Source organism: Lethenteron reissneri, chromosome 37 (genome assembly GCF_015708825.2).
Source record: "Lethenteron reissneri isolate LAM-NWPU_2019-01 chromosome 37, ASM1570882v1, whole genome shotgun sequence".
NCBI lineage: Eukaryota > Metazoa > Chordata > Hyperoartia > Petromyzontiformes > Petromyzontidae > Lethenteron > Lethenteron reissneri.
Genome location: NC_083815.1, coordinates 10,674,148 through 10,697,473, shown reverse-complemented (window position 1 = coordinate 10,697,473; position 23,326 = coordinate 10,674,148). Strand labels below are relative to the sequence as shown.

The 23,326-nt window shown below is 45.1% G+C and overlaps 1 protein-coding gene across 1 annotated transcript; it reads left to right on the top strand.

Annotated features, from left to right (window-relative positions):
* Positions 1-1,630: 1,630 nt before the first annotated feature.
* Positions 1,631-23,326, top strand: LOC133351477 (uncharacterized). Its single transcript, XM_061566708.1, has 8 exons — positions 1,631-1,759; positions 3,426-3,596; positions 8,046-8,216; positions 12,176-12,463; positions 13,215-13,505; positions 16,045-16,137; positions 18,698-18,782; positions 22,238-23,326. Exons 4-8 carry the CDS (start codon positions 12,292-12,294, stop codon positions 22,428-22,430), a joined length of 834 nt encoding a protein of 277 aa, XP_061422692.1. The 5' UTR covers positions 1,631-1,759; positions 3,426-3,596; positions 8,046-8,216; positions 12,176-12,291; the 3' UTR covers positions 22,431-23,326.

Here is a 23,326-nt window from a genome sequence, read left to right as displayed (position 1 = left end):
GTGGTTTCAACAGCCTTCCCTTCCAATTTAACCGCACAACCAAACTACCCGAAGCATGCTCCTGAGTTCGTCAGATCTCAAAGGCTACGCAGGACTTGTGCCTCGTTGGCACTGGGATGGATGCCCACCGAGGCCTGCCAGGTGTTGTAGGCGTGGGGCTGGGAGGGGGCCATCAGACAGCAGTGCTTACTGGCACCCAACTCGGTCGTGTAGGGTTTTCTCTGGGTACTCTGTTTCCTTCCCAAGTGCCAAGCCGCCACGAATCGTAAGGTTAACACGGATGTTTTCGCGTCTAAAATGATTTAAATTCATGTTCGGGTCACATCGCGCGAGTAAAATGTGTGTCATGAAACCCTCCTCCATGTTGTGAGATTGCTCTAAAACATACCGTGGTCCTGCTGAGATGTCAACTACATCGCCTGGTATACAGGAGGTCGTGGGTTCGATCCCGACCCTGACACCTGTATATTTGGCGTTTTATGTTCTCCCAGTGATCGCATGGATTTTTCTCAATGTGATTTGTTTTCCCCTCCACATTGAGAATTAACGTGCATTTGGAGTATTTGGCTGCGATACATTTCCAAGTGATAAGCCATTTCATTGAGTGATCATTATTGGCCGGGTCGCTTCTGCAAAAGAGCTATACAGCTCAGTGGGCCTTACCTAGTTTAAAATAAAATAATAAAAGTTTCATATTTAAATCGTCATAAATTGGCTGCGTGTTATGAACACAATCTTACTCAAACATCAATTATGACCCTCAATAATTGTTTTGGAATGCAAGCAATTACAGAACTCTCTTAAAAAAGAGTCTTGAGACACAGTGAGTATTTTATGGATAAATATAAGGCAATACTATTATTATTTTGATTCAAGGGATCCAATCAATGTGTAACGGGTTCCGGAGACACTTGTAGAGGTAACTTCTTTATTACAATACAACACTCCAACAGTCCAACTCTCCAACAGTCCTGATACTCTGTTACAGCCTAGGTACACAGCCTAGCTACACAGCCTAGATACTCTACTCTGGCTACGCTCCGGAACTCGCCCTCAAGGTCGTAGAGTCGGGAGTTCCAGAGTCCCACCACTGGCTCTCACAGCATCCCAGGGTCTTCAGATGGCTGGTCGTGGGTCTTGGGTCTTGAGTTACAGCTGGGCCCTGATCGTCCAGGGAGCTCTCCTTTTATGCCTGGTCCAACGAGGGGTGGGCCGTGTGTGCCACCAGACATCCCACAGAGCACACACAGCCCCCCCCCCCCCCCCCGTTGGCGGCGTCAAAAAGGCTTAAGCGCCTGGGAACCCAACGCCTGGCGCCCAGAGGCTTAATAGTCTGGACCCCCTGGGAACCCAGCGCCTGGCGCCCAGAGGCTTAAGCGTCTGGACTCGCCTGGGATCCCAGAGCCCCCAGCAGCCCCTCCCTTTTATGTCACTACAAATGCACCATTATTAAAATCCAATTCTCCTCGATTGTTCTCCTCCACTTGGTGTTTAAAACACAGCAATGTGCGACACTTCAACTGGGAGCGGAAAGAGTAAAATAGAAGGAGCAGCAATTGTTAAAAATTACGTTCATGTGCATTGCAGAAACGAGAAAATATTCCTGCGTAAAAGACAGTAAAAAGCTCACCATTACGACGACGACAACAGCACCGACGAGAAGATCACCTACCTCCCCAGGCACGCACGTTTGCAGACCGGCGCACCGACAGCACGACAACAGCAAAGCCGGAGGCCAGCACACCATCTCTGCAGCCCAGTAAGTGTGTATTGGACAGCGAATGTCACTTAGAAGGGAAGATTGCCGACCATCAAGGATAATGACTGAGTGGCAGCCTAGGAGTGTGACGCGTCCGACAGGATGTCCACTGATAAGACGGAGTGATGGAACCAGCTCGTGCAGGTGCTATGTGTATTATTACAGTGCGGGATTGCAAAAGATGTGGTGGAATTTGGGAGGTCTTTATCCAGCAGTGGGTTAACTATGGCTGCTGCTGAAACTATGCCTGTGGAACGTCACGATACTGTGCAGTCCCCTCCAAAATGTGCATTGCTGCTCCACCTAGTTCACCTCCTTCATCCTTCAGTCCTCATGCCCATCGCTCTAGCGCATTGAGAATACCGCGGTGGTGAGTTGTTAAGTACATTGCATGAATTTGTATGCGGGTCGTCCAGTGTTTCCCTCCACATTTATATTCAACATACGTTGAGAGTATTTGGCTGCATTACATTTGTAGTGTGGTGTTTATTCACGCGAACAACTTCATATTTTTCTCCTATGTCACTTTATTCGCAGCATCCCACACGGATGCTCCTCACGTTCAACACCACGTACTCCTGTCGCGAACTCTTCCTCTCTTCCTCCACTAGTCTGCTACTTTGAGCTTACTCTCTCATGCTTCGCGAGCTTGTTACTCCCCGCACACCGAGGCGGTTATAGACTCTCTCTCTCTGTATAATCTGCTAGCTTCTCACTCCGCTAGCCTATCACACTCAGACTAAAGATTCCGCTAGCCTCTCCTCTGCTAGCCTGTCTACTCCGGCACCTCCAACCCCCCCATGCCCCCAGCAGGGGATCAGCCAACACCACTGGGGAGGACGAGGTGTGGAGGGCGAGGTCCCGGACTTGTCTTGAATTCTCTTCACTTCTTCCTCTCCAACCAACTCTCTCCGTTGCTTTACGCGACGACACGACGTTCCCCTTATATCCCCCTCCTCATTAAGTGCCCTCAGGTGGACCTCATTAGGTCGTCTCTTCCCTCTATCTCTCGCCTCCATGGCGCCTACCCTGCGTTTGCCTTTGCAGCCAGCCAATCACTGCCTCTTTCCCTAATTGCTGGCGTCTCTCTGTCTGCTGTCTCCCAGGCCACATGCTCGCACCTGCTCGTCCTGACCTCACTGTTTGCGACCCCGTACATGAATGCAACAGCTGTTTCCAAACCCTGTACGCATTACGCCACTACACATTTCCAAGTGATAATCAATTTCATTGAGTTATCATTTGTGGCTGTGTCGCTTCTGAAAAAGAGCTATATAGCTCAGTGGGCCTTACCTGGTAAAAAATAAATGTTTCATAGTTTAATAGTCATAAATGGGCCACATGTTATGAACACAATCTTACTCAAACCTCAATTATGACCGTCAATAATTGTTTTGGCCAAGCAAGTAATTACTGAACTCCCTTAAAAAAAGAGTCTTGAGGCTCAGTGAGGATTTTATGGATACATATAAGGCGATGCTATTATCATTATTATTTTGATTCAAGGGATCCAATCAATATACCGTTGTAAAAATCCAATCCTCCTCGATTGTCCTCCTCCACTTGGTGTTTCAAACACAGCAACGTGCGGCACGTCAACTGGTAGCAGAAGGAGTAAAATAGACGTAGCAGTAATTGTTCAAAATTACGTTTATGTGCATTGCAGATAAGACAAATAATTCCTCCGAAAATGACAGCAAAACGCTCACCATTACGACAGCGACAACAGCACCGACGAGAAGATCACCTAACTCCCCAGCACGCACGTCTGCAGACCGGCGCACCGACAGCACGGCAACACCAAAGCCGGAGGCCAGCACACCATCTCTGCAGCCCAGTAAGTGGATATTGGGCAGGGTATGTCACTTAGAAGGGAAGACTGCCGACCGTCAAGGATAATGACAGAGTGGCAGCCTAGAAGTGTGACGCGTCCGACAGGATGTCCACTGATAAGACGGAGTGATGGAACCAGCTCGTGTGCAGGTGCTATGTGTATTATTACAGTGCAGGATTGCAAGAGATGTGGTGGATTTGGGAGGGCTTTATCCAGCAGTGGGTTAACTATGGCTGCTGCTGAAACTATGCCTGTGGAACGTCATGATACTCTGCACTCCCCTGCAAAATATACATTGCTGCTCCACCTAGTTCACCTCCTTCAGCCTTCAGTCCTCATGCCCATCGCTCTAGCACATTGGGAGTACCGCAATGGTGAGATGTTAAGTACGTCGCCTCGTACACAGAAGGTTGTGGGGTGGGTCTTATCTCGACCCTGACGCCTGCACATTTGGAGTTTGCATGTTCTCCCCTTAATCGCGTGAATTTGTATGCGGGTCCTCCAGTTTTTCTCTCCACATTTATAATCAACATACGTTTAGAATATTTGGCTGAGATACATTTGTAGTGTGGTGTTTATTCACTCGGACAAATTCATCTTTTTCTCCTATGTCACTTCATTCGCAGTATCCCACACGGATGCTCCTCACATTCAACACCACGTACTCCTGTCGCGAACTCTTCCTCTCTTCCTCCGCTAGCCTGCTACTTCGAGCTTACTCTCTCTTGCTCCGCTAGCCTGTTACTCCCCACTCTCCGAGCCGGTTATGGACTTTCTCTCTTTCGATTTAAAGCTTTCGTGACTGCAGGGATTCATCTTCTTGGTTCTTTCGGTAAAGTCACGTAGAAGGGAAGTAATAAAATAATAAAAATAAAACATAATAAAATAAAATAATTCTCACGACGTTTCGGCTACAACGCAAGCAGCCGTCTTCAGGTGAAGAATGAGACAATGCCAAGCTAGGAGCTTATATATTAGCTGCGTTGGAGGTGGAAGAAGAGCGCCTTAACAAAAGAATGTGCATATGAAGAGGAATTTAGCATATTCATGGAAAATGCGTAGGAGGTGGGCGGGGGGGTTTCAAAGTCATATTATGCCCATGCATTATGCAGGATCAACAGCACCAAGGGGGGGTGCAGGGATTAGCAGTAACAAAGGAAAGGAATGTTAATGATATGTAGCTGCAGTTACTCAACAACCACGTAGAAAACTAAAGTATAAACTACATAAAAAACTAAAGTATAAATTGCATAGCACCATCAATATACTTACTATGCTCTACAATAAGCTGAGTTACTAACAGCAAGTAATACATTACAATTCTACGTCGTAAAAATTATATAATATGCTTCCATCTAAACTTTATTCTATTGCATCACACGAGCATATACCGTACTATATACTGCCAACATTAAATTATATACTGTATTGCTGTAAACCAACCTATACCTTATACATTTAATATAACACTATGTATTATTCTACCCACCCTAATGTGTGTCGAAATGGTTTATTACGTCCTTCCAATGATTGCTAAGCCAGAATCCATCTTCTCGGTTAAAATTGTCTCTGTGTTTGTATTTGTGGATCACCTCATGAACGAATCTCTCATGATAGCCAGATGGCTTGCAGAGAACCTCTGTCTTGGAGAAGTCAAATTCATGTGAGCCCACTGAGTTGTAACAGTGATCTGCCACGGCTGAGGTGTTTGTCCTACCGTGTTTCAGGTCAGCTTTATGTTCACGGATGCGGTCCGAGACATGTCGTTTGGTTTCCCCAATGTAACTGCTACCACAGAGGCAACTTAGTTTGTAGACGCCAGGGTACTGTATGTCTGGAACCACATCTTTTACAGACAGTACCAGATCACGGATTTTATGTACTGTGTTGAATCGGACCTGGATCTTGTGTTTAATCAGGATTTTGGAGATCTTTTTTGTGACCCCAGCAATGTAGGGTAAGGTGATGGTCTTGAAAGGCTCCTCAACAGGATCCTTCTTGATGGTTGGAGTGATGGCTTTGCGGATTGTGTAGTCGGAGTAACCATTAGCCTTAAGAGCTTGGCGTACGTGTTTGAGTTCACCCATACGGATTCTTACCTAAAACCGGATTCCCACCACCATCCATCCCAAAAGAATTCCCTCATCAAGACTCTATATCATAGAGCCCAATGCATCTCCGACCATGAACACATTGCCAGTGAACTCAAACACGTACGCCAAGCTCTTAAGGCTAATGGTTACTCCGACTACACAATCCGCAAAGCCATCACTCCAACCATCAAGAAGGATCCTGTTGAGGAGCCTTTCAAGACCATCACCTTACCCTACATTGCTGGGGTCACAAAAAAGATCTCCAAAATCCTGATTAAACACAAGATCCAGGTCCGATTCAACACAGTACATAAAATCCGTGATCTGGTACCGTCTGTAAAAGATGTGGTTCCAGACATACAGTACTCTGGCATCTACAAACTAAGTTTCCTCTGTGGTAGCAGTTACATTGGGGAAACCAAACGACATGTCTCGGACCGCATCCGTGAACATAAAGCTGACCTGAAACGCGGTAGGACAAACACCTCAGCCGTGGCAGATCACTGTTACAACTCAGTGGGCTCACATGATATTGACTTCTCCAAGACAGAGGTTCTCTGCAAGCCATCTGGCTATCATGAGAGATTCGTTCATGAGGCGATCCACATATACAAACACAGACAATTTTAACCGAGAAGATGGATTCTGGCTTAGCAATCATTGGAAGGACGTAATAAACCATTTCGACACACATTAGGGTGGGTAGAATAATACATAGTGTTATATTAAATGTATAAGGTATAGGTTGGTTTACAGCAATACAGTATATAATTTAATGTTGGCAGTATATAGTACGGTATATGCTCGTGTGATGCAATAGAATAAAGTTTAGATGGAAGCATATTATATAATTTTTACGACGTAGAATTGTAATGTATTACTTGTTGTTAGTAACTCAGCTTATTGTAGAGCATAGTAAGTATATTGATGGTGCTATGCAATTTATACTTTAGTTTTTTATGTAGTTTATACTTTAGTTTTCTACGTGGTTGTTGAGTAACTGCAGCTACATATCATTAACATTCCTTTCCTTTGTTACTGCTAATCCCTGCACCCCCCCTTGGTGCTGATGATCCTGCATAATGCATGGGCATAATATGACTTTGAAACCCCCCCGCCCACCTCCTACGCATTTTCCATGAATATGCTAAATTCCTCTTCATATGCACGTTCTTTTGTTAAGGTGCTCTTCTTCCACCTCCAACGCAGCTTATATATAAGCTCCTAGCTTGGCATTGTCTCATTCTTCACCTGAAGACGGCTGCTTGCGTTGTAGCCGAAACGTCGTGAGAATTATTTTATTTTATTATGTTTTATTTTTATTATTTTATTATTTCCCTTCTACGTGACTTTACCGAAAGAACCAAGAAGACTTTCTCTCTGTATAATCTGCTAACTTCTCACCCCGCTAGCCTATCACACTCAGACTAAAGATTACGCTAGCCTCTCACCTGCTAGCCTGTCTACTCCGGCACCTCCAACCCCCCCCATGCCCCCAGCGTGGGATCAGCCAACATCGCTGGGGAGGACGAGGTGTGGAGGGCGAGATCCCGGACTTGTCTTGAATTTTCTTCATTTCTTCATCTCCAACCAACTCTCTCCATTGCTTCACACGTTCCCCTTATATCCCCCTCCTCATTAAGTGCCCTCAGGTGGCCCTCATTAGGCCGTCTCCCCCCCCCCTTATCGCCTCTATCTCTCACCTCCGTGGCGCCTACCCCACGTTTTCCTTTGCAGCCAGCCAATCACTGCCTATTTCCCTAATTGCTGGCGTCTCTCTGTCTGCTGTCTCCCATGCCACATGCTCGCACCTGCTCGTCCTGACCTGACCTCACTGTTTGCGACCCCGTAAATGAATGCAACTGCTGTTTGCAAACCCTGCATGCGTTACGCCACTCCACATTTCCAAGTGATAAGCCATTTCATTGAGCTATCATTTGTCGCCGGGTCGCTTCTGAAAAAGAGCTATATGGCTTAGTGGGCCTTATCTGGTAAAAAAAAAAATCATAGTTTAATAATCATAAATGGGCCGCGTGTTATGAGCACAATCTTACTCAAACATCAATTATGACCCTCAACAATAGTTTTGGCCAAGTAAGTAATTACAGAACTCCCTTTAAAAAAGAGTCTTGAGGCTCAGTGAGGACTTTATGGATAAATATAAGACGATGCTATTATCATTATTATTTTGATTCAAGGGATCTAATCAATGTACCATTGTTAAAATCCAATCCTCCTCGATTGTTCTACTCCACTTGGTGTTTCAAATACAGTAGCGTGCGACACTTCAACTGGTAGCAGAAGGAGTAAAATAGACGTAGCAGTAATTGTTTCAAAATTACGTTCATGTGCATTGCAGACAAGATAAATAATTTCTCCGAAAAAGACAGCAAAACGCTCACCATTACGACGGCGACAACAACACCGACGAGAAGATCACCTACCTCCCCACCGCGCACGTCTGCAGACCGGCGCACCGACAGCACGGCAACAGCAAAGCCGGAGGCCAGCACACCATCTCTGCAGCCCAGTAAGTGTGTATTGGGCAGAGCATGTCACTTAGAAGGGAAGATTGCCGACCATCAAGGATAATGATGGAGTGGCAGCCTAGGAGTGTGATGCGTCCGACAGGACGTCCATTGATAAGACGGAGCGATGGAACCAGCTCGTGTGCAGGTGCTATGTGGATTATTACAGTTTGGGATTGCAAGAGATGTGGTGGCTTGGGGAGGGCTTTTTGCAGCAGTGGGTTAACCATGGCTGCTGCTGAAACTATGCCTGTGGAACGTCACGATACTGTGCAGTCCCCTCCAACATATACATTGCTGCTCCACCTAGTTCACTTCCTTCAGCCTTTAGTCCTCATGCCCATTGCTCGAGCACACTGGGAGCACCGCGGTGGTGAGATATTAAGTACGTCGCCTGGTACGCAGAAGGTCGTGGGTCTTATCCTGAACCTGACGCCTGTACATTTGGAGTTTGCATGTTCTCCCTTTAATTGCGTGAATTTGTATCCGGGTCCTCAAGTTTTTCCCTCCACATTTAGAAACAACATCATGCACTTAGAGTATTTGGCTGCGATACATTTCCAAGTGATAAGCCACTTCGCTGAGCTATCATTTGTGGCCAAGGTCGCTTCAGAAAAAGAGCTATACAGCTCAGTGGGCCTAATCTGGTAAAATAAAAAAAATAGTTTAGATTTTTGTTTGGACATTGGGAACATTGTGACAGTCAATCAGTCATTCACTTCCTCAGTCATTCCACTCAACATTCTGCCCCTAGGTTTCCTCGCCTTTCCCCCAGTGGTGTAGTGTGGTTGGCACGGCGCCTGGTCCCAAGGGATTCCTATCCCCCCTCCCCTGCCCCTCTTTGTAGCCCGGCACCTGGGCCCTTCCGGCCCATGAGACCCGGCCTACAGTTGTCCCGCCTCCACACTCGGTCGCCTCTACACTGCCTCAACCCCGGAAACCTTTGTCTCCCTGGAACAAATAAAATTGAAAATGAGTTCGTCGACGAAGTTAAATCTGTACACTAATATTAAAAGTGAGCCATTGTTTAATTATTTGTATAATATAATGTAAAATTTGTATGAATATTTGGAAAAAAAACCCAAACTAAGCCAAGTGAAATCATGCCCCTGCTTACAACAACCACGTAATATGTGCTAATCTCCATTGCTGATCCTGAGCTGGTTGTAAAAATTCCACATTCCTATGGCAGAGGAATATTATCTACCTGTGGGTGATAAACTGAGTATTGCTCAGCAGTAAGTCAACAGTGATCCAATGCCATCATCGATCATATCCACTGTGGTGGACTCATATGAATATATATGACTTCTATTAAATGATATAAAACATTCTAAATATTAGCGGGGTTTCTTTTGACTTCGAAAAAAGTCACAACATTTTCTTTTTGATTTGTTTTCTCTATTATCCTGCAGTGAAGTTTGGGTAAACAGCACAACATAGGGGAAACTTCAACAAGCAGCGGAAATGGACAAGAAGACAAAAATATTATTGTAGAGACGACTTCGACGCACTTGTCCTGGGAAGGATTTATTTATTTAAGGAGCCACGTGCTCACCCTCGAACAGGCGAAGACCCCACTGCAACATCCACGAGTCTCCCACGCATTTCCCTTATATACAGTGCGTGGCCACGCCCCTGTCCCGTGACCACGCCCCTATTCTGGAACCTTCTCGCTGGCCCTTGACCACTCGATCTACAGGTTGACTCTACTATCATAACATTATGATAAAATATTAATTATGTCCATCCTACGACTGTCCTTTGAGTAGTCATGTTGGCATTGAGAATCGTTCAAGTACATCCCTTGTTCATGCCACTAGACATCCGAGCACTGCACTACAAACCTGGTGCACTTAAGTTTGAGTACAGGCGATGGTCACACATCAGTGGAGCCAGTTCTGAGCGTCCCCTCGTGTGAATGTCTTCAACATCATCATCATCGTCCTTTTAAGTCGCACTAAGCCACCTCTGACACTACAGTTCTTCTCCTCGGTAGTAGATATAACAATTCTCACACACATAAACACACACTAGTGTTTATGTGTGTGAGAGACTTAGGGGGTGGGAGCGAGAGTGTAGCGGTTAGCCTTTCTGTGCTATGAACCAGATGACCCTGGTTCGGCTCCCGCTCACGGCCAACACCAGTGACGGTTATCTGAAACGGTCTTGGGCCTCCCCTAGGTCGACTCAGCCTCAATTGAGTACCTGGTGCGGTGTGTACAAGATCGGCATGAGTGAGACAAAGGCGGCCGGGCGTGGTGTTGGCCACCTGCCCCCTCGTGTGACGTGCTGGCCCCATAGCTACTCCTCGCTAACAGCACTTGCCACAACAGTTTGTTAAGGCTATATGGGGGATCTTTGTATTTTTTTTTGATTGACAGAAGCTGATTGGTCGGCTCGGGCATGCTGATATGAGGATGCATGACCCAGATTCCCCTCGGCACTCCCCTGATTACAAGCTTTCTCTTCGGGTTTTCTTTTCGAGCCAAAACTATCACAAAAACATGAACAGAAACTCTATGCGCCTTCCAGGCTATGTTTTTTTTTACACTTGAAAATTTGCCAGCACATGTAACCCATCTTCTTCTTGCGCATCTTCAAATACATATCCTAGGAATATGTTCCACTACACTGGCTTCCATCTGTTTATTTACTACCCTATTGTTCTCGGGAATAAATCAGAGATTGCCCTTGTCTGATATTTTTGGAAACCAAGATATTTTTTTCTGCACTCCCAAATTCAGGGAAAATTTTGTTCCACATTTCGAAAACTTTACGGTGAAACTTTGAAGAGTTTTTTTTTTATAACTTCGATTTAACTCGGTCTTAGGAGAAAATAGCAAATATTTTGATGCTTTTTCGATTTAAAGCTTTCATGACTGCAGGGATTCATCTTCTAGGTTCTTTCGGTAAAGTCACGTAGAAGGGAAATAATAAAATAATAATAATAAAACATAATAAAATAATTCTCACGACGTTTCGGCCACAACGCAAGCAGCCGTCCTCAGGTGAAGAACAAGTCTGTCGGAAAGATAGCGTCTGAATGGGCACCACCAGGCTTGGCAGCGTATATTTAAGCTGGGTTGGAGGGGGAAGGGGCGCCTTGACAAACGAATTTGCATATCAAGAGGAATTTATCATATTTATGGGAAATGGAGATATGGGATTAGTCACTACTTGTGGGATGCGTAGGAGGTGGGAGGGGTTTCAAAGTCATATTATGCCCGTGCATTATGCAGTATGCAGGATTAGCAGCATCAAAGGGAGGGAGTAGGGTTAGCAGTAATAGAGGGAAGGAATTTTTATAGTAAGGAGCTGCAGCAGCTAAACCACCACGTAAAAATATAAACTACATCAGTATCATCAATATACTAAATATACTCTCCAATAAGCTGAGCTACTAACAGTAAGTCATACATTACAATTCTATGTCGCAAAAAAGATAATATGCCTCCAGCTAAACTTTTTTCTCACATCACACGGGTTACTCCGTACCATATACTGCCATAGACAAACCCAACATTAAATTACACTCCGGTGTGTTGAACGCCACATTTATATTTAAGCGATCTAACAAACAAACTCTGTTATGGGTGATTATAATTATTATTTTTGTTGTTGTTTCATAACACATATGAATATCAGAGGGTGGATTGTGCTCAGATTGTAAATGTTGCGGATTTGCTCTCCAACACACCGGTGTGCTCTACTAGTAACGAAATGGCATGTTCGGTTTCCATGACAAACCTTTCTAATTGGCTGTGTCGGGTGGTGGTGGGTTTAACAACCCACTTATATATTTACGCAATCTTACCCCCAAAACCTATATTATGGGCTATACGTTACATGAAAAAAAGTACAGCCTGCACACAGCAAGGTACTATTGCAAGATGTTCTTTTAATTGTTCGGCCATCCAAAGTTGCAAGCACTACAATTTGTATATTCCCTCTTGCTCAGATTCAACGGTTAATTCCTTGGCTAGCGGTGCCACAAAAACATTTTCAACGTCGGCGCAAGCACACCTGGGTGACAGAGAATTATCCACGGGCAGCGATCTTCGTTTGCAGAGTGCAATGCCTTCTGTGGCAAGAGGTGCTCGTCCAGTCTCCGGGGATCGTGAGGCATCAGGAGATGCCCCCAGAGACGATTCCAGTCCCGCCGATGCGCACACCAATGTTGAGATGGCTGTCAGTACTACGGAGAGTCCACAAAGAGACACTCAGACCAGCCAAGGAACTCCCACTGGTAAGGGACTCATTATTCACGACAGCAATGGATAAAAAAATAATCAGCTCGATCGATTTCATTCAATTTGTTCTTGATTCAAAAGGTGTCCTGTTCAGCAGACTGGATGTGCAGTCCAGGGGTAGGAGGCTCGATTTGATCTTCCAGTACAGCAGTGGAAATCCCGTGTCCACACAGCAGTGCGAATGGGTACTCCACAGTTAGTCGCGTGCGCTAAAATGTGGATCGCTGAGTGAAATAATAAGACGTTTTGAAGCGTTACCCCTATGTTTGGGGTCAAATGGAGGTTGACCATTGGGTAATAAAAAAAATGAAACTTATGAGGATATTTGAAGTAAAAAAATATCGGACTCCTGCCGTGGTGTTGTGATCGTCGGTAAACTGGACTTGCAGTCAAGAGGTCGCCGGTGCGACTTCCCCTCCTGGTGTGGTGCCTTTGAAACAATGGCCCAAGTTTCTTAGGTTCCACCCACTTCCGTCCACCAAGCAGAGCAAAATGGGTTCACCACAGTTGGGCCAGTCGACAGGGGGCACGCGATGGCGGTCAACGTCGTGGGGTACTTCCACCTTCTCCGAGGCGTCTGGCCATTGTGGAAAGAATGTACAATATACCCTTTAGAGGGGGGCTCCTCCAGAGCTCCATCCAGTGGACGCATTTCCCATCAGCAGTGGCGTGAGCATCCCAATTGCAGGGCTGCACCTTTGCCACATTGTAATACTGCACCGTTATTTGTACCTCCCTCTCGTTCAGAATCAACAGTCGATTCCTTGGCTCACGGTGCCACGAATGTAATTTCAACGTTGACGCAAGGGTACTTGGATGACAGCGGAAGATTGTCCACGAGCTGGGGTTTTCATTTGCCGGTTGCAACTCCTTCCGTGGCGAGTGACGCTAACCCATTCTCTGGAGAGCTCGAGGCGTCCGGAGATGCGTGGGAAAATGGTTCAAGTTTCACCGACATGCCGACTAATGTTGAGATGGCTGCCAGTTCCACGCAGAATCTACAAACAGCCACTTATGCCAGTCAAGGACATTTCACTGGTAAGGCCTCATCATTGACTTCAGCAATGGTCAATATAAATTCAGTCTATTAAATACACGTTCAATTTACTTTTTATAATCTCAAGAGTATCCCTTTCATAAGGGAAAGGTATGAATGTTCACATTTTTGCAAAGGTTCTGCGGTGGCGCCAACACTCCTCCCATTGCAGGCTTGGTATAAGTGATTTATATGGATCAGCTGCTTTTGCGATGTTAAACAAATGTATTAACTGTAATTATTTCCATCACCCAAGTAATTAAATAGGTGCAATAAACTTTTCTATTCGTAAGAGCTAATCAGCTGCCACGTGATAAGTAACAGCTCATGGTTAAATGGAATAGCCCAGATACTCCTTTCAATAATTTGATTATGCTTGCCGCAAATTATTTGGCGACGCTGCTGCATTTGCTGCTATAGATTACCACTTGATAAGCCACTTTAATTAGCTATTATTTTTGATATCCAGGTAGCTTCTGAGAAAGAGCTATATAGCTCAGTGGGCTGTTACCTGGTAAAATAAAAAGTAGTTTTATTTTAATGTTTTTTTTATTAAATGAAACAAAACTCAACACATTCGTAAAAAGAACACTCTGGCCTTCAAATGAAAATATCACTTCGATCAATACAGTACTCGTTATCTGTAACGTAACTTGTATGAACGTATTGGCGATACACCAGGGCGTGGTATATATAATTTTCACAATCATTATTTATTTTCCCGCGATTCGCAACCCGTCAGAACATCTTGCTGGGTGGTACTGGTGGTGGTGCGGCGTCAAAATCAGTTCTCGCGATGTCGAAGCAGTTGGAAGGCAAATGTCAGTTCACATTTATATTTTACAACTGTTTTATGAGGACCGGTGTTTTATGCTGCACCGGTGTACCGCCAATATGTCCATATACAGTGGGAGAGTTTTGTGGAATGCAATTAGATAAGGGGCTAAGGAAGAGGGTAGAAGAAAACGAAAGAAATAAAGCCATAAGTTGCACGAAGATGGCATCTTTGAGGTCGTAGGTTCGAATCTAGCCTTTCGTTGCACGTGCTTACACTGGGTTCAAAAGTGTCGTCGTGAGTTGGTCGTCCTAACCCAGTCACCAATGACTGCACATACACAAACTATCATTACGCTTGGTTTGTAGTTCATTTTGCCTCAACAAATCAAGCTCAGAGAACTAAAAGCAATAAGAGTTCGGTTAGACTGCCGTGTGTGACAAACATCCGTACAGCACGGGGCGTTTGCAAGCCCAGTGATCGTACGTGTAGATAAAAGGTCACCTGAAATGGATCTGAGAAGGAATTCTGTGATGTCACGTTCTGCAGTCCGCGCTGGAACACGGGGTGAGACGCTGCACTGGCTAAATTGCGAATGAACATGCGATTGATTTATGATACGACTCCGACAGCACAATTGGAATAACTGTTAAAAAATATAGACAATGCACTATATGTACTGTATTTGCAACATGTTAGCCAGGTAGTGGCGGCGATGCAAGTGCTCTGTGATTCAGCGCTGTCGAGGCAGCAAGTGTTTGTGGATCACACAAATGCTGTGAAACTCCCTTGCCATGAGCGTCGAGGTGCCATACCCTGGCTTGCCAAGAGAAAGCAGTACAAGCAAGTAGACGTATCTCCATCTGTTTCCATCTGTATGGGGATAGAGTGTTGCCCCCTTGCATGCGTGGGGTTTTCTATGGGGTTGCTCCAGCTGCCTCCCACTTGTATAAACGCTCATTCATTGGCTTAAAATATCTTTAAAAAATAAGAACCCACTGCCGCAGGATCCTCCTGAAAAAGAGTCCTTGGACTCAGTGTGGCTTCACGGGATAAATCAACAATTATCGTCAATATATTCTAACTCTTCAACTATTTTACCAGGTCAGGCCCTCTGGGCTATATAGCTCTTTCTCAGAAGCTACCTGGCCACAGATCATAGCCCAACAAAGTGGCGTACCGTGTGGAAATTTATAGCAGCCAAATACTCGAAATGCATGGTTCTAAATCTGGAGGGAAAACCTGGAGGACCTGGAGAAAAATCTACGCAACCACGGGGAGAACATGCATCATGGTCGGGGTCGGACCCACGACCCCCTGCATACCAGGCGAGGTAGTTAACATCTCGCCACCATGGTTCCCCGTCAAAGCTAATGCCATATTCAGGGTAGATAGTAAATTTAGTCTGTAACACAGCATATGGGTTCGATGTAAGTGATATTGTGATAATATGGTTTTCCCTTTTTTTTCTGGCAACAAAACTGGTGTTAAGATGTTCAAACACCAAACTGAAAACTTTCACAAGGAATCATGTCTGCATTAACCACAATGCTTGTGGTAAGAATGCAAATAAAAAAACGTACTCTGATAATATATGCATTGTCCTTGAAACTGATTGGTCCACACCAGAGACAGCTTTCTTTTCAGACTCGTCTCAAACGGTGTTAGACCAGAGGACGCCAAAAGGCGTACTTGATGTAAGTGATATTGCTCGTGAAACACAACATTGCCCGTGTGTTTATGTCACACCATTGTTACTGCTGTAGTGTTGGATGCCACACTCGGCCACAGCAGCAGTGGGAGTGGAGCGCAGCTCCTGACGACCGAGGAGATGAAGCTGCAGCCCTCGAGCGCACAGGGTGTGTCCCGCATTGTGGTTTAGGCCGCTGCCTTGCATTGGTGCAGACAGACCCATGACACCGGATACTTCCACGACTTTTTCGCTGCCACGTCCAATTATTAAATCTGACATGAGGTTCAATTATACACGTGATTCAGTACCTCGTTCACTTGCAATGATGTAGCCTTCACCCACCCCCAGGGTGTGCCTGTACTCAGGTTTGCATTTCACTTATCATCTCAACTTTCAAAATTGTATCTCTAAACTAAACTTAAGTACTTATTTTTTTTTTACCAGGTCAGGCCCACTTGAGCTATAAAGATATTTTCTCGAAGCGATCTGGCTACAAATGATAGCTCAACGAAGTGGCTTATTATGTGTAGACATCTCTATTAGCCACATACTCTAAACCGCATGTTGATTCTAAACGCATGTATTCGTATTTTTATGAATGTGCTTGTTTAACCAGGAAAGTTCCAAGAATCTTTAAAAAAAAAGAATTTGCAGTAAGGGGTCCCATGTTGTTGCTGTTTGTGATTCCAAGTCAGTGAGTTGCAGATACGTTTCCAGCCACGGAATTTGTTTTTGCACGTTCATGTTTTGTTAGCCATGGGCCGAAACCGTAAAACCCCAGGAGAAACCCCATGCAGAACGGGGGAAGAGAACATACAAACTCCATTGCAGAAAGGTGCCCTCGTTGTAAATTGAGCCCAGGCCCCCTCTTGCTGTGGGGCACAATGTTGCCAACTGTGCCACAACTGTTGCCCTGTAGTGAGGAGGTGTGGACATTCCTCATTCACGAGTGGCGATGCCACCGTGGCGCAGTGGTTAGCACACCGGACTTGCAATCCGCAGGCCGTCGTTTTTGATTGATTTAATCCACTCCCCTCCTCGCCTCTGTCGATCCAGTGCTAGAAATGGGTTGACCGCAGTGGGTCGGTCGGCAGGTTGCGTGTGGAAAAGCGTGGGTGATCTTCGCCAGTGTGGAAGAGTAGGCCAAATACCCTCCAGAGAGAGGCTGCTCGTGGAGGCCCTTCCACCATCACGTCCGTACTTTTACATTTTGCAATATTAAATTCATATAACGATTTAGAATTTGTAGTTCCTGAAGGTTCGGATGATATGTGACGCGCAGGTAAAAGTACTGTGCAAAATAACAAACAGTACGAGTGGAGGTGCAAGCGAACCATCACACACATGCCGCTCGAACTCAGCATTTGCCACATGCCGAACAAGTCACACAGCATTCGATAACTACTCACTGTCATAGGGGACACGTTTTGATAAGTCAATAATACTAATCCTATTACTATTTATATTCTTGGTTCTTTCGGTAAAGTCACGTAGAAGGGAAATAATAAAATGAGAAATGTATTATTATTATTTTATTATTTCCCTTCTACGTGACTTTACCGAAAGAACCAAGCATATGAATCCCTGCAGTCACGAAAGTTTTACATCGAAAAAAATCCTATTACTGTATATGGACAATGTATTACCTGGTAAACAATGTTTGACTTGCACCCAGAACGTAGTACGTGTCACTGCAGCGTAGAGGGACATTTCAATCAGTAGTAGCTGCTAAATCCTCAATTATGGACTCAGACTATTGTCCTATCATCTCATAGAGTCCCTGCCACGTAATAATATGCTACACAGTGGCAGTGGGGGTCGCAAAATGCCGATTTGTTACTAATAAACCCCAATGATCCGATATAAATTAGGGCTTTCGATTGGATAATTGGGGGGGCACGTGCTACCCCCCCCCCCACACTGGCTCCGCCAGTGTACACCCGACAGGTGAAAAGAGTCATTTAGTCAGTACATTTTCTTCGTTTAAAACAAAGCCAGTTTTCGAGTCAAAACATGGAGAGCAAATCCACAACATTTAATATCTAAGTACGACGTTTCGCCAGTAATTACAACCAGCATCATCAATGCAATTAGTGGTGAAACGTCATACTCACACTTCAAATGTTGTGGATTTACTCTCCAACACTGAACTAGTAACGAATTGGCATGTTTTATTGACGTGACAAACCTTGCTAATTGGCTGTGTCGGGTGGTGGTGGGTTTAACGACACATTTATATTTCAATGATCTAACCCAAAAAACCTTTATTAATATAATCCTATTTTACAGATTCACGGTTTCACTTTTGTCCAGAATGCAAACAAGTTTCACTTCAAACGTTGCAATCAATCACTCATCCAGAAGTCGCTGAGACCATCAAATCGACTAACATCAGTTAAGAACCAAGTTTAACTCACCGGTGGCTGCTTGAATGGAAACCCGGTAAAGTCGGAAATGCTCCCACGCGCGCGTAGCCGTCTGAGCCACCCGGCCATCCCGCTTGCTGTACTGCCTCTCGTAGGCATCGGCGTATTACAGGCTTCACCCGTTTGCTTTATCCACGAGCCCCACGTGCTCCGGTTGATATATTTACATCCAAGATTCTTGGCCACCACACAAGTTTGGCCAGAAATGAGATGAAGACAGTTATATATGTTTTGAAGGCCGCAAAAAATATGAATTTGCTATGTTGATCTTTTTTGCAATTGTTGTTACTATTTTTCCAGATTGGAAACATCCCGTGCTGATCATTCTGATTTTCGTCGCCGTCATCATTGCCACGGCTGCATTTTGTGTCTTGAAATGTCGAAGGTAAAAGTGTTATCAACACCGTTACATGTTTTAACACATCATCATCAGTGAACTATAACAACTGAAAGCACGGGTCACATATTTGACAATATAACTATGCTTAAATGTCTGAATCTATTTACACATTTTTCAATGATCAAACTGCATTTTATATACGACACAATTAAACATTGCATGAGCATGATCATAGTGATCTAAATCACACGCGTGTTTGTCATCTTCTCAGGGTCAGCAGGTAATGATATAATGCACTGGTTTATTACAATCTGGAGCCTACCTGCGCTACAGAGAATTTCATTATTTAACACTGATTTATGTCAAGTGCAAATCATTAAATTTCTCACGGAGTTATTTTTGATCTAATATCTGTTTCCTTATTATCCATAATAGAAGTTGTTGGGGTTAGATCGCGTAAATATAATGGCGTCGTCAAACCCACCACCACTCGACGCAGCCAATTAGTAAGGTGTGTCACGTGAATCAAACGTGCCAATTCGTGACTAGTTCAGCACACCGGTGTGTTGGAGAGTGCACCCACGACATTTACAATTCGAGCACCTTCGGTGCTGTACTCTGTCTTGATTCTTCTCGTGTTTTTGGAGAGCCACGTCACTCTTGCCAATGAGACTCATCCTGGCCTCTTGAGTTCTCCCCTAGTTCAGACTTGAACTCGACCGCACTCACTCATCATCTCACTCGATTATTTACCCACTCGCCCACCATCTCCCTTCACCAACTCCAAAGACAAAGATCCCCCCTATAGCCTAAACAGACTGTTGGGGTAAGTGCTATTAGTGAACACGTATGAAGGCCGGCACGGCTCAGGAGGGGGTTGGTGGCCAGCACCACGCCCGGCCGCCTTTGTCTCCCCAGTGGCGATGTTTACACACCGCACGAGGTACTCATTTGAGGCTGAGTCGACTTATGGGAGGCCTGGGACCGGTTCAGATAGAGCAGAGCACTAACCGCTCCACTACCGCTCACCACTCACCAACTCCACCCACTCGCTCAGTCACCCACTCGCTCACCTATTATCTCTCTTCACCCACTCACTCACCCGCCTTATTACTTCACCCACTCACCCACTCACTCACTCGTCGCTCTTGCAAATGAAACTAAACTCAGCTGGTGAAACAGACCAAACTTGAAACGTGAATGCCATTGAAGCGACCAACACTTCGCTATCACTTCCTTCCATTTGCCGGATCCATTAGCTGATGCGCACCTCACTCCGCTTCAACGTCTCCTCCTGTCACGAAGCCGAGTGATGTTCTTTCGGGACTTGTAGTCGGCGGAGAATCACGTCACGTAGCGGAGACAGCACCATAATTACTTTTGCAATCACTTCAAGAGACCCCTTTCAGCGAACGCTGGACAACACCTGTTTACTCTGTGGAGAGAGTGCTTCACTGCACGTCAGTTCTCTGATAAACAGCATTCATTAATGTTACCACTCAGATATGGGCTTTTCTAAATGAAGTTAACAAACAAATGTATCTTAAATGCAACACATTAATTGGATCATGTCCCATCATATCTCTGCTATGACGAAAGGGCCCTTGTCTAAAACGTTCGATTGCTTCAAATATTTTTCCTCTTTGGGTGTGCACTACTGCAAATGCAGCGTCATAAAAAAACACGTTTATATTTATAGACGTGTTTTTTGTAGAGTATCTCAATTGGTGTCCAGGCTGAGTCCATCAACTCGCCACGCTTGAGAGCCTGCTCTGATCATTCGACCCCAGGATCTCGACGGTGCTGGGGTGGTGATCAGGCATCACGTGATGCACCCTTGAGCCACTCAGCTGGTGAATTTGAATGGCAATACAAAATGGAGGATGCTAATGGCGGCCTTCATTTGTTCAATACGTTCTCGACGTATAGTCGATTGCCAGGTCACGTGGGGTAAGGTGTGGGTACTGCCACCTCTTCCATGACATAGCATGGAAGCATAGGCCAACATTCACGCCAGGGGGGGCTCTCTAGAGCTCCCTCTAGTGGACGCCCTTCTACCAGCAGTAGTGTGAGCGAGCAGTTGCAGGCGCTGCAGCTTTCACTTTGGTACAGCTCTTTATAGCAGCACATTGACATGAAGTGGGCGAACTCTTCCTGCGTCTACCCAATTAAATTGAAATTGCAAATGAAAATATGAATGCTGAGTGGACCCACTGAGACTCACAGCTTTCATTAGCAGGTATACGGATCCCTACTGAGAGATGGGATTGTTTTACTCACAGATTATCCACAGTGGATATTCTTGTGGATAGACCTATACACAATGACTTTCCTCGTGAAAACAATGGCACAGCAACTTTATAGTCGACTTAACAGCAAATATCAGTTGGATGACACGTTTAGTAACATAGTGCATTTAAAATGTAACTTGCGTTTGTTTAACCATAAATATATCAATGGAAAAGAAAATCACTTGAGAGGTTTACATGATGGTTATGAAGCCTGCCCTGCTAAAAGTGCCAGAGAATGGTACGAATAAATCCTCGGCTCATCTCCAACAGTCACACAAACATGAAAAGTATGGCTGATTCAATTATTAGAGGATACTTTTGAACCACAACCTATACATTTGAGTGTGCGAAAATTATAACACAGCAGCTCTAACGGTGAAATGTAAGACATCAGAACGTTCGCTTTGTTGTTTGTTCGTGAAATTTGTTGTCTCCAAACATCCGTGGAATAAAACTGAAAGGAGGACAGGCCTTGGAAGTCACGTGACAACTGTGCAACTGGACTGGGATCTGGCAGAATGAAGAATGAGAATCTTTATTCGTTTATACTGGAGGAATCCGATGAGCTATGAAGCTCTTTATCATGGATATCAAGTTGGGACGGGTCAGAAAGGAAGTGATGGGGACGTGCTCCGGCATCAACAAAATCAGCAGTGATGACTTTTTTTGAACTATAAACCATTATTTATTTGACCAGGTCAGGCCCACTAAGCTATTTAGCTGTTTTTTAGAAGCAACCTGGCCACAAATGATCTCTCAACGAAGTGGCTTATCACGTGGAATGTATAGCAGGCAAATACTCTAAACGCGTGATGTTGATTCTGAATGTGGAGGGAAAAGCCGCAGGACCCAGAGAAAAATCCACGCAACCACGGGGAGAGAGACATTCAAACTCCGAAGATACAGCAGGCGTCAGGGTCGGGATCGAACCCCCGACCTCCTGCGCAAGGCGAGCAAGATAACATATGGCCACCGCGAGATGTTGACTTTAACTTGAGTGCTTCCTAAGCCACTCCAAGGAGCTGCCTCTAAGTAGGGGGCACACGCAGGCATTGCTCTCATTAGGAGAGGGGGGGGGGGTGCAATTTGCCAGCACCCTCTCCTCTCATGTCTCTCCCCCATAGAATGGCGACTGCATGAGCTCCGCGAATATGTCCGAACGGCGTTGTTTATCGTCCATAACTCTCTCCCCGTGTGTGCATCTGGCAGGAAGAAAAAGACAAAACGCTATCCCGTGGAAACCTCCATCCCCCTCTCGATCCAAGAAAAGGTGAACGTGAAGGCGGTTGATGGCGGGGAGCCGGAGAAGCAGCGCATGGATGGCGACGTGGTGGTCGAGGTGGTGGGATGCAGAGGCGAGCACCCGAGTGCGTCTTACAAGGAATACGTCAAGGGATGTTGAATGCGCAAGAGCTGGGCAGAATTGCTCGTCATCTTGAATCCAATCGGTCTTTTGAGCTTTTCCTTTGACAGACGCAGTACGTTGTTTACTCTCGTCGTCGCATTATCGTCGCCATCCACATTGTCATCATGATCATCATCGGCAAAAACTGAAGATCTTTACCCACCAAAAGCGTCACTCAATATTCAATAATAATTTTCAGGAGGTTCCTTCTTTGCTCGTGCCGTTAGGTCAAATTCTTCTCGAGTGTTTTGACCGCGTTTGTAACTCAGTTGTACTGTATTTATAAGTTGTTGTTGTTTATTTTTAAATATCCCCGCAATTAAACTGGTTCCCCCATTCACTTGATCAACCCGAGCAGCACGCTTGTCACGTGACCTACTCTGGCTGCCGGCGAGTGGGTCACGACCCTTCCCTGCCACGCCTCGAAGCAGATCGATCAATGACATCTCGTGTTGGCGTGCCACAGCCTCACAAGAGTTTTACAACAACTCCTACAATAATTATTACTTTACATAAATATATCTTTGTTATTTTTTTTCGAAACCTCTTTGTTGTATTGCATCCGACAAGACGTGTAGGCGAATACGAGACCTCGTGACAGAATTCCGCAGTCGTTCTTAGGCCATAGAGTGCGAGAATGTTGCATGTTCCGAAAAATATATACGAACCTGATCATTAAATTCATTTCTGGTGTGCCCTCATACGATAAAGGTAGAATTAAAAGCATCACATTTCACGAGTCTTCCTGAGATGTTGTGAACACAATCACGCGTATTGGTTTTGCATCCTTTCTCAGGGTTCAGCAGAACCTTTCTATCGAATCTTATTACCATCTGTCTGTATTAACAGGTCTGTATTTTTATTAATGCTAAAATAAATATATGCAAGCTGTT

Excerpts from the sequence above, each read along its gene's own strand:
- LOC133351477 (XM_061566708.1), top strand. The coding sequence starts at position 12,292 with ATGCCTTCTGTGGCAAGAGGTGCTCGTCCAGTCTCCGGGGATCGTGAG. Across the intron at positions 16,138-18,697 it reads GCAGCCCTCGAGCGCACAGG|ATTGGAAACATCCCGTGCTG; the intron begins GTGTGTCCCGCA and ends CTATTTTTCCAG. Across the intron at positions 18,783-22,237 it reads TGTGTCTTGAAATGTCGAAG|GAAGAAAAAGACAAAACGCT; the intron begins GTAAAAGTGTTA and ends TGCATCTGGCAG.